Source organism: Schistocerca gregaria, chromosome 1 (genome assembly GCF_023897955.1).
Source record: "Schistocerca gregaria isolate iqSchGreg1 chromosome 1, iqSchGreg1.2, whole genome shotgun sequence".
NCBI classification, from domain to species: domain Eukaryota; kingdom Metazoa; phylum Arthropoda; class Insecta; order Orthoptera; family Acrididae; genus Schistocerca; species Schistocerca gregaria.
In genome coordinates this window covers 514,964,154-514,979,781 of record NC_064920.1, presented here as the reverse complement: position 1 = coordinate 514,979,781, position 15,628 = coordinate 514,964,154, and the positions used below count along the sequence as shown (strand labels likewise).

Sequence of the window (15,628 nt, the reverse complement as noted above, 5' to 3'; positions counted from 1 at the left end):
ACACTGGTCGGGAAGCCGAAATCTATTAGGTGTGTCGCAATACAGGCACTCTCAACACCAAATGACGTTTTTGAGCCGCCAGTAAAAATAAAGGTGGCACCTTGACCAGCGTCTACAGAAACACTGATGGATGCCTGATATTCAACTGACATACGGCTATTTTAGAATACACTGGTATCCTCAACATATGGACCACAGAAACAATGTACTGTCTGTAGTTCGGTCCGTGTCCATGTAGGCGAGAGCTTTTATATTGTCTAAGTTTCTATGTTGGAGAACAGAAACAACTGTAATACAGATGTTTTGAAGTACCTGGCATTTCCACCAAATCCAACAGCAAGGCTGTCATGTAAGTACAGCACTTAGCACTTAAGGCACACTTATTACAGAGCATACAGACAGAACCACCCCCCCCCCCCCCCCTCATGAACCATGGACCTTGCCGTTGGTGGGAGGGCTAGCGTGCCTCAGCGATACAGATAGCCATACCGTAGGTGCAACCACAACGGAGGGTTATCTGTTGAGAGGCCAGACAAACGTGTGGTTCCTGAAAAGGGGCAGCAGCCTTTTCAGTAGTTGCAGGGGCAACGGTCTGGATGATTGACTGATCTGGCCTTGTAACACTAACCAAAATGGCCATGCTGTGCTGGTACTGCGAATGGTTGAAAGCAAGGGGAAACAACAGCCGTATTTTTTCCCAAGGGCATGCAGCTCTACTGTATGGTTAATGATGATGGCGTCCTCTTGGGTAAAATATTCCAGAGGTAAATTAGTCCCCTATTCGGATATCCGGGCGGGGACTACTCAATAGGACATCGTTATCAGGAGAAAGAAAACTGGCGTTCTATGGATCGGAGCGTGGAATGTCAGATCCCTTAATCGGGCAGGTAGGTTAGAAAAATTTAAAAAGGGAAATGAATAGGTTAAAGTTAGATATAGTGGGATTAGTGAAGTTCAGTGGCAAGAGGAATAAGACTTTTGGTCAGGCCAATACAGGGTTATAAATACAAAATCAAATAGGGGTAATGCAGGAGTAGGTATAATAATGAATAAAAAAATAGGAATGAGGGTAAGCTACTACCAACAGCATAGTGAACGTATTATTGTGACCAAGATAGACACGAAGCCCACACCTACTACAGTAGTACAAGTTTATATGCCAACTAGCTCTGAAGATGACAAAGAAATTGAAGAAATGTATGATGAGATAAAAGAAATTATTCAGATAGTGAAGGGAGATGAAAATTTAATAGTAATGGGTGACTGGAATTCGAGTGTAGGAAAAGGGAGAGAAGGAAACATAGTAGATGAATATGGATTGGGGCTAAGAAATGAAAGAGGAAGCTGCCTAGTAGAATAATACACAGAGCACAACTTAATCATAGCTAACACTTGGTTTAAGAATCATGAAAGAAGGTTGTATACATGGAAGAACCCTGGAGATACTAAAAGGTATCAGATAGATTATATAATGGTAAGACAGAGATTTAGGAACCAGGTTTTAAATTGTAAGACATTTCCAGGGTCAGGTGTGGACACTGACCACAATCTATTGGTTATGACCTGTAGATTAAAACTGAAGAAACTGCAAAAAGGTGGGAATTTAAGGACATGGGATCTGGATAAACTAAAAGAACCAGAGGTTGTACAGAGTTTCAGGGAGAGCATAAGGGAAACATTGACAGGAATGGGGGAAAGAAATACAGTAGAAGAAGAATGGGTAGCTTTGAGGGATGAAGTAGTGAAGGCAGCAAAGGATCAAGTAGGTAAAAATATGAGGGCTAGTAGAAATCCTTGGGTAACAGAAGAAATATTGAATTTAATTGATGAAAGGAGAAAATATAAAAATGCAGTAAATGAAGCAGGCAAAAAGGAATACAGACGTCTCAAAAATGAGATCGACAGGAAGTGCAAAATGGCTAAGCAGGGATGGCTAGATGACAAATGTAAGGATGTAGAGGCTTATCTCACTAGAGGTAAGATAGATACTGCCTACAGGAAAATTAAAGAGACCTTTGGAGAAAAGAGAGCCACTTGTATGAACATCAAGAACTCATATGGAAACCCAGTTCTAAGCAAAGAAGGGAAAGCAGAAAGGTGGAAGGAGTATATAGACGGTCTATACAAGGGCGATGTACTTGAGGACAATATTATCGAAATGGAAGAGGATGTAGATGAAGATTAAATGGGAGATACGATACTGTGTGTAGAATTTGACAGAGCACTGAAAGACCTGAGTCGAAACAAGGCCCACGGAGTAGACAACATTTCATTGGAACTACTGACGGCCTTGGGAGAGCCAGTTCTGACAAAATTCTACCATCTGGTGAGCAAGATGTATGAGACAGGTGAAATACCCTCAGACTTCAAGAAGAATATAATAATTCCAATCCCAAAGAAAGCAGGTGTTGACAGATGTGAAAATTACCAAACTATCAGTTTAGTAAGTCACAGCTGCAAAATACTAACACGAATTATTTACAGACGAATGGAAAAACTAGTAGAAGAAGATCAGTTTGGATTCCGTAGAAATGTTGGAACACCAGATGGCAGTTATAAGAGTTGAGAGGCATGAAAGGGAAGCAGTGTTTGGGAAGGGAGTGAGACATGGTTGTAGCCTCTCCCCGATGTTATTCAATCTGTATTTTGAGCAAGCAGTGAAGGAAACAAAAGAAAAGTTCGGAGTAGGTGTTAAAATCCATGGAGAAGAAATAAAAGCTTTGAGGTTCGCCGATGACATTGTATTTCTGTCAGAGACAGCAAAGGACTTGGAAGAGCAGTTGAACGGAATGGACAGTATCTTGAAAGGAGAATATAATATGAACGTCAATAAAAGCAAAACGAGGATAATGGAATGTAGTCGAATTAAGTCGGGTGATGCTGAGGGAATTAGATTAGGAAATGAGACACTTAAAGTAGTAAAGGTGTTTTGCTATTTGGGGAGCAAAATAACTGATGATGGTCGAAGTAGAGAGGTTATAAAATGTAGACTGGCAATGGCAAGGAATGCGTTTCTGAAGAAGAGAAATTTGTTAACATCGAGTATAGATTTAAATGTCAGGAAGTCATTTCTCAAAGTATTTGTATGGAGTGTAGCCATGTACGGAAGTGAAACATGGACAATAAATAGTTTGGACAAGAAGAGAATAGAAGCTTTCGAACTTTGGTGCTATAGAAGAATGTTGAAGATTAGATTGGTAGATCACATAACTAATGAGGAGGTATTGAATAGGATTGGGGATAAGAGAAGTTTGTGGCACAACTTGATTAGAAGAAGGGATTGGTTGGTAGGACATGTTCTGAGGCATCAAGGGATCACCAATTTAGCATTGGAGGGCAGCGTGGAGGGTAAAAATCGTAGAGGGAGACCAAGAGATGAATACACCCAGCAGATTCAGAAGGATGTAGGTTGCAGTAGGTACTGGGAGATGAAGAAGCGTGCACAGGAGATACTAGCATGGAGAGCTGCATCAAACCAGTCTCAGGACTGAAGACCACGACAACAACAGACAGAACGGGGTCCCTCCTGGATGGAGACTGCTCCTATTTACGAAAAAATCAAATGTTCCACAATATATAAGGGGGTGACTAAAAAGTTTCCATTTTGAGTATGTGGTTGAAATGCATATGCAATGTAACAAAACTCTAATACGGGTATATAAGCACCAACATATAGGCAACTGATTAGTGTGGCATCATGTCTTTCCACGCGCATATGTTAAATGCGGAAAAGTGAACTATGACGATGTTATTACCAAATGCATCCAAACAGGACCAGTGTGCTGTTATTCTTTCCTTGGACGCTGAAGGACAAACGCCTGTAGATATTCATTGAAAAATGAAGAATATGCATGAGGCAGCGTGTCTGATGAAAATCTCCATTGTAGAATTGTGTGCCATATTCCGTGCTGGTTGTGGTTCGACACGAGACATCGTCAATCTGGGAAGTCAGCCTCGTCCATTACGGACAAGTGGGAGAGACTTGAGAACCTGCCCTATATTTCTGATCTCTCCCCCGTGGTTATCGTGTCTTTGGTCCCTTCAAAGGCCTTCAGAGGTTGACAATTCCTGGATGACAAGAACATGAAACAAGTAATTATGAACTACTTCAAGCAGCAGGACAGTGTTTCACCAAACTTGTATTTGACAGTGTTTCACCAAACTGGTATTTTGTACCTGGTGTGTTGGCAGGACAATTGCCTCCCTGCAATTCTGCCTCATTGGCATACGATTCTGGGCTGTACATGCTTCAAATGGAATCTTTTTGATTGACCCTTGTACAAACAAATGTTAGAAATTTTGAGGATCTTTTAGAAATGATAAATACTAAGTAACAAATATCTGCTTGGGATGGGATTCAAACTGGCGACCTGCAGTACGTCAGCCACAACGCTACCCAATACTCCATTGCTTGCAGCACTGCTCACAGCAGTATCACAAATGTAGTAAAATGAAGTCTCACAGCAGCTCATAAAATAAAACGTTAATGGGTGGGACGGACGGGGTTTGGCTGCAGAGAAGAAAAGAGAATATACAAAATTTTAAACAATGTTAACATCATTGTGACTTACCAAACGAAAGCGCTGGCAGGTTGATAGACACACAAACACAAACACACACACAAAATTCAAGCTTTCGCAACCAATGGTTGCTTCATCAGGAAAGAGGGAAGGAGAGCGAAAGACGAAAGGATGTGGGTTTTAAGGCAGAGGGTAAGGAGTCATTCCAATCCCGGGAGCAGAAAGACTTACTTTAGGGGGAAAAAAGAACAGGTACACACACACATATCCATCCGCACATATACAGACACAAGCAGACATTTGTAAAGGCAAAGAGTTTGGGCAGAGATGTCAGTAGAGGCGGAAGTACAGAGGCAAAGATGTTGTTGAAAGACAGGTGAGGTACGAGCGGCAGCAACTTGAAATTAGCAGAGGTTGAGGCCTGGCGGATAATGAGAAGAGAGGATATAGTGAAGGGCAAGTTCCCGTCTCCGGAGTTCTGACAGGTTGGTGTTAGTGGGAAGTATCCAGATAACCCGGACGGTGTAACACTGTGCCGAGATGTGCTGGCCATGCACCAAGATATGTTTAGCCACAGGTGATCCTCATTACCAACAAACACTGTCTGCCTGTGTCGATTCATGCGAATGGACAGTTTGTTGCTGGTCATTTCCACATAGAAAGCTTCACAGTGTAGGCAGGTCAGTTGGTAAATCACGTGGGTGCTTTCACACGTGGCTCTGCCTCTGATTGTGTACACCTTCCGGGTTACAGGACTGGAGTAGGTGGTGGTGGGAGGGTGCAAGGGACAGGTTTTACACCGGGGGCAGTTACAAGGGTAGGGGCCAGAGGGTAGGGAAGGTGGTTTGGGGATTTCATAGGGATGAACTAAGAGGTTACGAAGGTTAGGTGGACGGCGGAAAGACACTCTTGGTGGAGTGGGGAGGATTTCATGAAGGATGGATCTCATTTCAGGGCAGGATTTGAGGAAGTCGTATCCCTGTTGGGGAGCCACATTCAAAGTCTGATCAATTCCCAGAAAGTATCCTGTCACAAGTGGGGCACTTTTGAGGTTCTTCTGTGAGATGTCATCAATAAATCTGTACCAAACTTTGGGTTGGCAAGCCTGGGTAACCAAGAAGGCTTCCTCTAAGCAACCCATGAATAGGTTGGCGTACGAGGGTGCCATCCTGGTACCCATAACTGTACCCTTCAATTGCTGGGATGTCTGGCCTTCGAAAGTGAAGAAGTTGTGGGTCAGGATGAAGCTGGCTAAGGTAATGAGGAAAGAGGTTTTAGGTAGGGTGGCAGGTGATCGGCGTGAAAAGAAGTACTCCATCGCAGCGAGGCCCTGGACGTGCGGAATATTTGTGTATAAGGAAGTGGCATCAATGGTTACAAGGATGGTTTCCGGGGGTAACAGATTGAGTAAGGATTCCAGGCGTTCGAGAAAGTGGTTGGTGTCTTTGATGAAGGATGAGAGACTGCATGTAATGGGTTGAAGGTGTTGATCTACGTAGGCAGAGATACATTCTGTGGGGGCTTGGTAACCAGCTACAATGGGGCGGCCGGGATGATTGGGTTTGTGAATTTTAGGAAGAAGGTAGAAGGTGGGGGTGTGGGGTGTCGGTGGGGTCAGAAAGTTGATGGAGTCAGGTGAAAGGTTTTGTAGGGGGCCTCAGGATCTGAGGATTCCTTGAAGCTCTGCCTGGACATCAGGAATGGGATTACCTTGGCAAACTTTGTATGTAGTGTTGTCTGAAAGCTGACGCAGACCCTCAGCCACATACTCCTGACGATCAAGTACCATGGTCGTGGAACCCTTGTCCACCGGAAGAATGACGATGGATCGGTCAGCCTTCAGATCACGAATAGCCTGGGCTTCAGCAGTGGTGATGTTGGGAGTAGGATTGAGGTTTTTTAAGAAGGATTGAGAGGCAAGGCTGGAAGTCAGAAATTTCTGGAAGGTTTGGAGAGGGTGATTTTGAGGAAGAGGAGGTGGGTCCCGCTGTGACGGAGGACGGAACTGTTTCAGGCAGGGTTCAATTTGGATAATGTCTTGGGGAATTGGATCATTAGGAGTAGGATTAGGATCATTTTTCTTCATGGCAAAGTGATATTTCCAGCATATATGATGGGAGTGGCAACTGTGTTGGGGTGGGGAGAAGGCTGGGGCTGCCTAATTATACTCACCTGTTCCAAGTTTATAAATATTTCGTGTAAACTCGTGAATAAGCCTGCGCGCATGTGTGTGCGGGTGTGCGTGTGTGGGTGTGCGTGTGCGCGAGTGTATACCTATCCTTTTTTCCCCCTAAGTTAAGTCTTTCCGCTCCCGGGATTGGAAAGACTCCTTACCCTCTCCCTTAAAACCCATATCCTTTCATCTTTCTCTCTTTCCTGACGAAGCAACCGCCGCTTGCGAAAGCTCGAAATTTTGTGTGTGTGTGTGTTTTTTTTTATTGTGCCTATCTACCGGCGCTTTCCCGCTTGGTAAGTCATGGAATCTTTGTTTTTAATATAAAGGAGTTGTTACTTACTTTAGGCAGTGAACTTGGGCAGGAAGCTTCTCTTCTAAAGAGCGCAGCTGTTGATAGGCACTCTTGTAATCTTTGGATTTAACCAGTTTACAGACAAGTCCACATTGTTCAGCGAAATCTATTTCATCACATTCCATGTCTGTTGATGTGTCATCTAGTAGGGGTATAAAATAACACATTTACAACATAACAAAATTTAGCCTTAAGGAAAATTGGAGAATAAAGTGATCACTGCATTTACAAAAGAATAATTCTCACACTTGCTACCTAGTAGTCCATTAAATGAATATTAAAAAAATTATTACTGCCCCACATTATCATCAGAACATATATGTTATAGGATCATTTTATAATCTTACAGGATCTTCTAACTTAATACAAGGAAATCTAAGTCACATATACAGATATACAAACATAAAAATGTGTTAATAGGTTGTTGAAAGAAACATTATGGAATTTGCCTGCAGTGATTGAGGTTAACCATGGAAAAACCTAGATCAGGAATCTGTGACATGTTTTTAAAAACATTCTGATCACGACAGAATCTAATGTCTGTCATAGGTCCAAGATTGCTTCCTTGTTTACAAGACTGCACCAGAGGTAGGCAGTGTTTGCTCTCTGCTACTTCCGCATTTGCTGCTTTGGCGAGATTGGATTCCTCTTCCTGGACTAAAGCAATGGCCACCACGTCACCTCCAAAATCTAACAGATGACCCGAAGCCCAAGGAACTTTGAATGATTGGGTTAATTTTTAAATGCTCTCTGAAGAAGGATCTTCAAATTGTGGAGCTCTCAGACACACTTCCTTATGAGGAGCCTCCCGAATAACTGTCCCCCAAATCACCAGTTCAGCATATGATTTCTTATTTCCAGGAGTCACAAAACATTTCTTACTGAGTCCCTGCAGCTTGGCTACTTGTGTGGGGTACAATTAATAAGGCTGTTTACGACATTGATAAGAAACCATGTGAGATGCAATGACACAGCAGCGGTGGTAAAAGTAGGTAGATAACAAGGCACACATGCATCAGAGGCCAGTTGTGCTGATTCTCTGAGAGTGGCCAAATCACACGAAAGTTGGTATGTACTAGGCGAGTTCCACGATGAAGAAGGGATTTAAGCATGGTTGGATCTGTTACTTGGATTGCAGCGAAATGCTGTCATTTCTCGTGTCTCCGTAATTTGATATTAATACTCACCATATAGCGGATATGCTGAGCCGCGATAGGCACAATAAAAAGATTCATACAATGATAGCTTTCGGCCATTAAGGCGTTTGTCAGCAGTACACACACACACACACACACACACACACACACACACACACACACACACACACACACACACACGTTCCATCCTGGATTTTCCATTGTTTGATTTAACTTGACATTAATGCGATTTCATCAGACTCCTCCAACCCAGGAGTATCCCCTAAGAAACTGTTTATCACTCTCATTTTGTGCGACAAAGAAGTTCAGCTACAGGTCAATACATGCATCTCTGTTGAACTTTCAAACATATCTATAGCTGTGTGTGCCACAGGTTGTCACTTGGTGGCATATAATAAGTAAAACATCCGCCTTAAGGGGCAAATCACGATCAAGGCATCATTCACCTTTCTTGGGGTTCAGGGCCCTTATACAGAGAATATTTTAGTCCGCGATGCTTCTTCAGCTTTCGAATTTGTCATCAAGGACTCTGCCCACCTGGTCTCTGAAGAAATACTGTTTCACGAACTGGATGCCCTCAATAAGGAATACTCTAAGAGCTTTTCTGGTGGTCTGGGGAGCAAGAGGAACTTTATGGAGCACATCACCTTAAAGAAGTCAGCATATCCCCACTTGTTCTGTGTATGATCTATGCACCTTGCATTGTAGGACGCTGTCAACCCACATCTGTGAGAGAATGCTGGTAGTTATTGTTAAAAAGCCACGGGGAAAAATGTGCCAGTGTGGAATTTTTGAAGTTAGTCAACTTTCAGAAATCAACATTTATCCCATTCTGAAATCTGCAGTTGTGGGAGAACAACATTTTTCAAAATTACATCTCGGGGTGGCCAGTGCCCCAGCCATTTCTCAGCAATTCCTCAAAAAATTGCTGCAGGACATCCCAGGATGTACAAATTACCTCAGTGACATTGTGGTGACAGGATCTACAATTACAGGAAACTTATCAAACTTGTGGTAGCTGCCACAGGCCTGAAACATAAACTTGAGAAATCAGTTTTCTTTCAACCATTGGTGGAATACCTAGGGCACTTATCTCCTGCGACAGCATTCAATACACACACAGGCCGGTTGAAACAACCATTGCCGTTCCTCACCTCGGGAATCGAAAGGAGTTCCTGTCTTCCTTGGGGAAGATCACATATTACAGCAAATTCATCCCAGATATGGCGTCAATTATGTGTGTGCTAAACAATCCTCAGAAGAAGAGCATCCTTTCTGTCTGGTCAGAAGTGTGTGAGCACACTTTCACATCTCTGAGGCAGGTCCTCATACAGGCCCCGTTTCTTGCCACATGTAAACAGTTGGTGGAGACAACAGGCCTCAGGGTTTCCTGACTAATGGATACAAAGGCAGGTTTTGTGTCAAAGATACTCAGTGCTATGCAAAAGAAGTATTCACAAATCAAAAAGAATGCTCTTGTGACTGTTTTTGTGCTGAAGAATTCCAAGTTTTCCTATATGGATCATAAGCTGTTAAACTCCCTCTTTGATCCTGCAGCAAAGCTAACAGAGGAGTGCCCACCACCTCCAGCACTGGGTGCTTTTTTTCTAAAAAGTTACCACTATGAAATTCACTTCAAGAATACCAAACAACACGCAAACACGGACACCCTTTTCTGTCTCCTGTGGAACCCACACCCATTTCGACCAAGATGAGATCTTGTGCTTCCATTTGGATGAAGAGGCTCGATTCCTATCACAATGACACATGTGGCAGCAGCGATGTCGAAAGACATCATTTTACAACAGGATCAGAGGTACATCTAACAAGGCTGACCTGGCGAAATTCCTGGACAAGATTCTAACCTGTTCTGCCATTATTTTCCCCTTTGCCACTGGCTCATCCTGCTACGTGTCATGATGCCCCTCAGTACTGACCAACGATCTTCCTGGGTGGTCACACAGTCAGTACTGCAGCTCCTGCAACAAGATCACTGGAGAGTCCTGGGCACTAAGCTACTCACGTGGCGTCATGTGTATTGGCTGGACTTAAACCAGAAGGTCTAGCATCTTCTCAGCAGCTGTTCTCAGTGCAAACAGCAGCAGCCAGTATGCTGGCAGACATTCTCTATCTGGCCAATACCCTCCAACCCATGGGAGAGCATTCATGTTGATTTTGCTGGACCCATCTTGGGTATCATCTGGGTGATTGTTATCGATGCACACTCAAAATTTCTGTATATGGTCAACTGTTGGTCTATGAGTGAGGAAGCACATCGCACGCTCTGAACCCTTCCCTCCTGCTCCCGAGATTTTCGGGCCTTCAGACTCTACGCCCTGTGAGATACCCACAACTATGATCTCACCTCTGTGTTTGTAGGCAGTCCAAAATGGACTGGATATCAGCAAACAACCAGGCCCCGCCACCACTGCTACTGTTCCCTTCCATTCAGCATCACCTACCGCACCTTTCGATGTAGCCAGTCGCTGCCCAGTGCTTGCTCTCGTTCAGTTCTGGCTCAGTGTGTAATTCACTTCATCATTGAACTATTGTAATTTTTCTTGCCACGTGGCACACAGAAAATTGTGCTCATTTGTTCGAGCTTGTACTTGTGGTCAGAAAATATTCTTGTTCCTGCAATGATAGTGTGTAAACCACTATGTTTTGAGTTGCGACACCACGTCTAAGTAGTATTGCCAGTAAAATACACTCCTGGAAATTGAAATAAGAACACCGTGAATTCATTGTCCCAGGAAGGGGAAACTTTATTGACACATTCCTGGGGTCAGATACATCACATGATCACACTGACAGAACCACAGGCACATAGACACAGGCAACAGAGCATGCACAATGTCGGCACTAGTACAGTGTATATCCACCTTTCGCAGCAATGCAGGCTGCTATTCTCCCATGGAGACGTTCGTAGAGAAGCTGGATGTAGTCCTGTGGAACGGCTTGCCATGCCATTTCCAACTGGCGCCTCAGTTGGACCAGCGTTCGTGCTGGACGTGCAGACTGCGTGAGACGACGCTTCATCCAATCCCAAACATGCTCAATGGGGGACAGATCCGGAGATCTTGCTGGCCAGGGTAGTTGACTTACACCTTGTAGTGCACGTTGGGTGGCACGGGATACATGCGGACGTGCATTGTCCTGTTGGAACAGCAAGTTCCCTTGCCGGTCTAGGAATGGTAGAACGATGGGTTCGATGACGGTTTGGATGTACCGTGCACTATTCAGTGTCCCCTCGACGATCACCAGAGGTGTATGGCCAGTGTAGGAGATCGCTCCCCACACCATGATGCCGGGTGTTGGCCCTGTGTGCCTCGGTTGTATGCAGTCCTGATTGTGGCGCTCACCTGCACGGCGCCAAACACGCATACGACCATCATTGGCACCAAGGCAGAAGCGACTCTCATCGCTGAAGACGACACGTCTCCATTCGTCCCTCCATTCACGCCTGTCGCGACACCACTGGAGGCGGGCTGCACGATGTTGGGGCGTGAGCGGAAGACGGCCTAACGGTGTGCGGGACCGTAGCCCAGCTTCATGGAGACGGTTGCGAATGGTCCTCGCCGATACCCCAGGAGCAACAGTGTCCCTAATTTGCTGGGAAGTGGCGGTGCGGTCCCCTACGGCACTGCGTAGGATCCTACGGTCTTGGCGTGCATCCGTGCGTCGCTGCGGTCCGGTTCCAGGTCGACGGGCACGTGCACCTTCCGCCGACCACTGGCGACAACATCGATGTACTGTGGAGACCTCACGCCCCACGTGTTGAGCAATTCGGCGGTACGTCCACCGGGCCTCCCGCATGCCCACTATACGCCCTCGCTCAAAGTCCGTCAACTGCACATGCGGTTCACGTCCACGCTGTCGCGGCATGCTACCAGTGTTAAAGACTGCGATGGAGCTCCGTATGCCACGGCAAACTGGCTGACACCGACGGCGGCGGTGCGCAAATGCTGCGCAGCTAGCGCCATTCGACGGCCAACACCGCGGTTCCTGGTATGTCCACTGTGCCGTGCGTGTGATCACTGCTTGTACAGCCCTCTCGCAGTGTCCGGAGCAAGTATGGTGGGTCTGACAAACCGGTGTCAATGTGTTCTTTTTTCCATTTCCAGGAGTGTACCATAGGCAGTATGTTCATGACAGGGACTGAAGCTGGGGGGCCAACTAATGCGGGAAAACCTCTCCAGTTAAGTACTGGATAACAGCAACTTTAATTGGTGAGCAACATCACCAACCAGGACCAACGTCTCCCTACAATTTTGCAAATTACGTCTTAGTTGCCATTCTCTGTAAAAGCTATTTATTTGCACTACTGCAATTTTGGCCATATGGTCAGTACAGTATCACATGGTATAATTGCACTTTAGCATACTTCAAAATCTGAAAAACTTCTAGCATATATGTATGTCATGATCGTATCTGTATACTGGGCCTTTTAACATAATTAATATAAACTCACCAAATCACTACTTGTGACATGAATTTTCCCATAAACAGTACACACGAGTAGTGATTTGGTGCAATTCATGTGAAAGATGTTGACAACAATGACAGACCAAATATATGGACATGATAATTCTGTGGGTACATCTCAGAAGATTTTAAGATGGGGGGGGGGGGCAGGGGTAGGGGGTAGAACCACCACCACCACCACCACCACCACCACCACCACCACCACCACCACCCACCACCACCCACCACCACATGACTATGAACCCGAGCTGCGAAATTTTAATGTCATTATATAGTAAAAAAAATGAATGCTCTAAGATTGAGTATAAACCTAGAGGGGATCCTAAACCCTCGAGCAGTACTCAAGAATGGGCTGCACTAGCATTCTACAAGCAGTTCCTTTATAGATGAGCTATACTCTCCTAAAACTCTTCCAATAAATTGAAGTCAACCGTTCACCTTCCCTACTACTGTACTTATGTGCTCGTTCTATTTCGTATCACTTTACTGTAGAACACGAAGACAAAGAGAGGAGTTAAAAATGACTACATATTAATCCTAATTGACGGAAGAGAAGACAGCTAAAAACAGTGACGTGGAGAAAGGTCTATAAAATATGCCACAGAGAAACGGAGGTCACTAACTAAAAATTAAATGGCCTTCACCATACTGCTACAACAGATAAAAAGTAAAACACAGTTGACAGTCCATACGTCGTTCGCTAATATGGCCAAGAACTCAGGTGGCAAACATAAATGAGAATGTAAGTGGTTTTAAAAATTGCATTCCGTGAGGAAATAATGGACTGTCAAAGGTTGAGTGCAATGAGTACAAACTGGTGGGGGAGCACCACTTAACAAATGGCGATGACTAAAAAGATATTGCCCGATACATGCCTGGAACTTAAGTATCTACCAAGATTGAACAAGACCATCCTTAAGTAGCAATAAGAAATGCTATTCTCAGTACAAGTAAAAAAGACATTTTTTAAGCCATCAAATTCTGACAACCAATTGAGTATCAGACACTAACACAAAAAGTTAGCCAAGGGCATATTTTTTGCTGGTAATGGACGCTGCGATGCAGGAGCCTATGGTGTTTGTATAGGATTCGACAAGATTTTGCCCTGACATAAATCTAGTATACATCTGTAGGTTTTTACAGCTGAAGTCAAGTTTCCATAAAATTCTTCTGTGCCGAAGACCTTGTAATGCCATAAAATAACGAATCAACATTTCAGCCACTATTGTAACTGTGTCTCAAGAGAGTATGTAATTCTACAGGGACAGTAAATTTTAACTATTAATACACTGTATAATTCTTCCACCTATAATTCCTTAAAAGATACATACAATTAATATTCAGTGTGTGAGTGGATCCCATATGATGGCTAGTTTGAATGTGTCCAATCATATGACATTTTTTTTATGGACATTTTAAAGGAACTCTAGAGGAAAAGTTAAGACAATATATTAAGAATTTGCACTGTCTTGGTTGTATTATGTACTCTGATGAAGGCCACTTGCAATAGTGGCTGAAGTAATTATTCATTGTTGTATTACATGACACTGTCTACAACCCAGAACTATACAGCAATAAATCTATTAAATCAGGGACAGTGAGGCAACATAAAAGTAATTGCATAAACACATAATTAAATGCTTAGGAAAATTTACACCAAGCTCAATGAAGAAGAGAAATCTATTTGCTGAACTGTCTGAAGTAGTTCTGCAACTTTTAAATACATGTATGAGAAAGATATGTGGAAGAGCTAATTAGTTTAGGTGCAATAAATGGGGAAACTAGAGTAAAGAGATTTTACTAGATCATGCAAAGGTATCAAGATGCATCTGAACTGTTAAGGATTCTTTGTTAATTAAGAAGTTAATACTGGATTCTTATGTAAACCACATCCATGAAGTACAATGGTCAATAACTTTATCATCCTTAATAAAACATTAAATCTCAACTGTTATCTTTGAAAAAAAAAAAAAAAAAAAAAAAAAAAAAAAAAAAAAAAAAAAAAAAAAACTCACAACTATGGACTAAATAAAACTCCTTTCAAAACTCTGAACTCTGGACAGAAGCCTTGACAGAATCAATACCTATTACACAACAGTGTTCAGTTAATTGTCTGTCCTGTGATGCAGCCCTGAGAGAAGATATTTGCAAATTTTAGACAGTTGTAGGTACAGAGAGCTGGCTAGAGCTGGAAATAAGTTCAGCTGAAATTTTTCCAAACGATCTAACAGTGTTCAGAAAGGATAGATTAAATACAGTTGCTAGTGGAGTATTTATTGCTGTCAGAGGTAGCTTGCCCTGTCACAAAATCAAAGTAGATAGTTCGTGTGAAATTAGTAGGGGTAGAGGTTATACCTGACAATCCGACTAAACTATTAATTGGATTGTTTTACGGACTCCCTGACTCAGAAGATGTAGTTGCTGAACAGTTCAAAGAAAACTTTATTCTCATTTGAAATAGGTACCCCACTCATACAATTATAGTTGGCAGCGACTTCAATCTACCCTCGATATGCTGGAAAAATTATACATTTAAAGCTGGCGGCAGGCATAAAACGTCATCCAAAATTGTACTGAATGCTTTCTCAGAAAATTATTTTGAACAATTAGTTCATGAGCCCACTCGAAATCGTAAATGGTTGTGAAAGTGTACTTGACCTTTTAGCAACAAATAATCCTGGGAAAATGAGTATTGTGATGAATACAGGGATTAGCAACCACAAGGCAGTTGCTGTTAGGCTGAATACCGTAACACCCACAACCATCAAAATGAAACACAAAGTACATTACTTTAAAAAAAAAGCTGATAAAAATGCTCTTAATGCCTTTTTAAGAGACTATCCCCATGCCTTCCGATCTGATCGTTAAGCGTACAAAAGATGTGGAATGTCTTCAAAGAGATAGTATCGACAGCAATTCAGAGATATATACCACAGAA

General features: G+C 43.3%; 1 protein-coding gene across 1 annotated transcript in view; it reads right to left on the bottom strand.

Moving 5' to 3' along the window:
• Positions 1–15,628, bottom strand: part of LOC126354501 (condensin complex subunit 1-like) — a 169,626-nt gene that overhangs the window by 84,137 nt on the left and 69,861 nt on the right. The window contains exon 10 of the mRNA XM_050004228.1: positions 7,037–7,190. Coding sequence (XP_049860185.1) covers positions 7,037–7,190 — 154 coding nt within the window. The remainder of the gene's footprint in view (positions 1–7,036; positions 7,191–15,628) is intronic.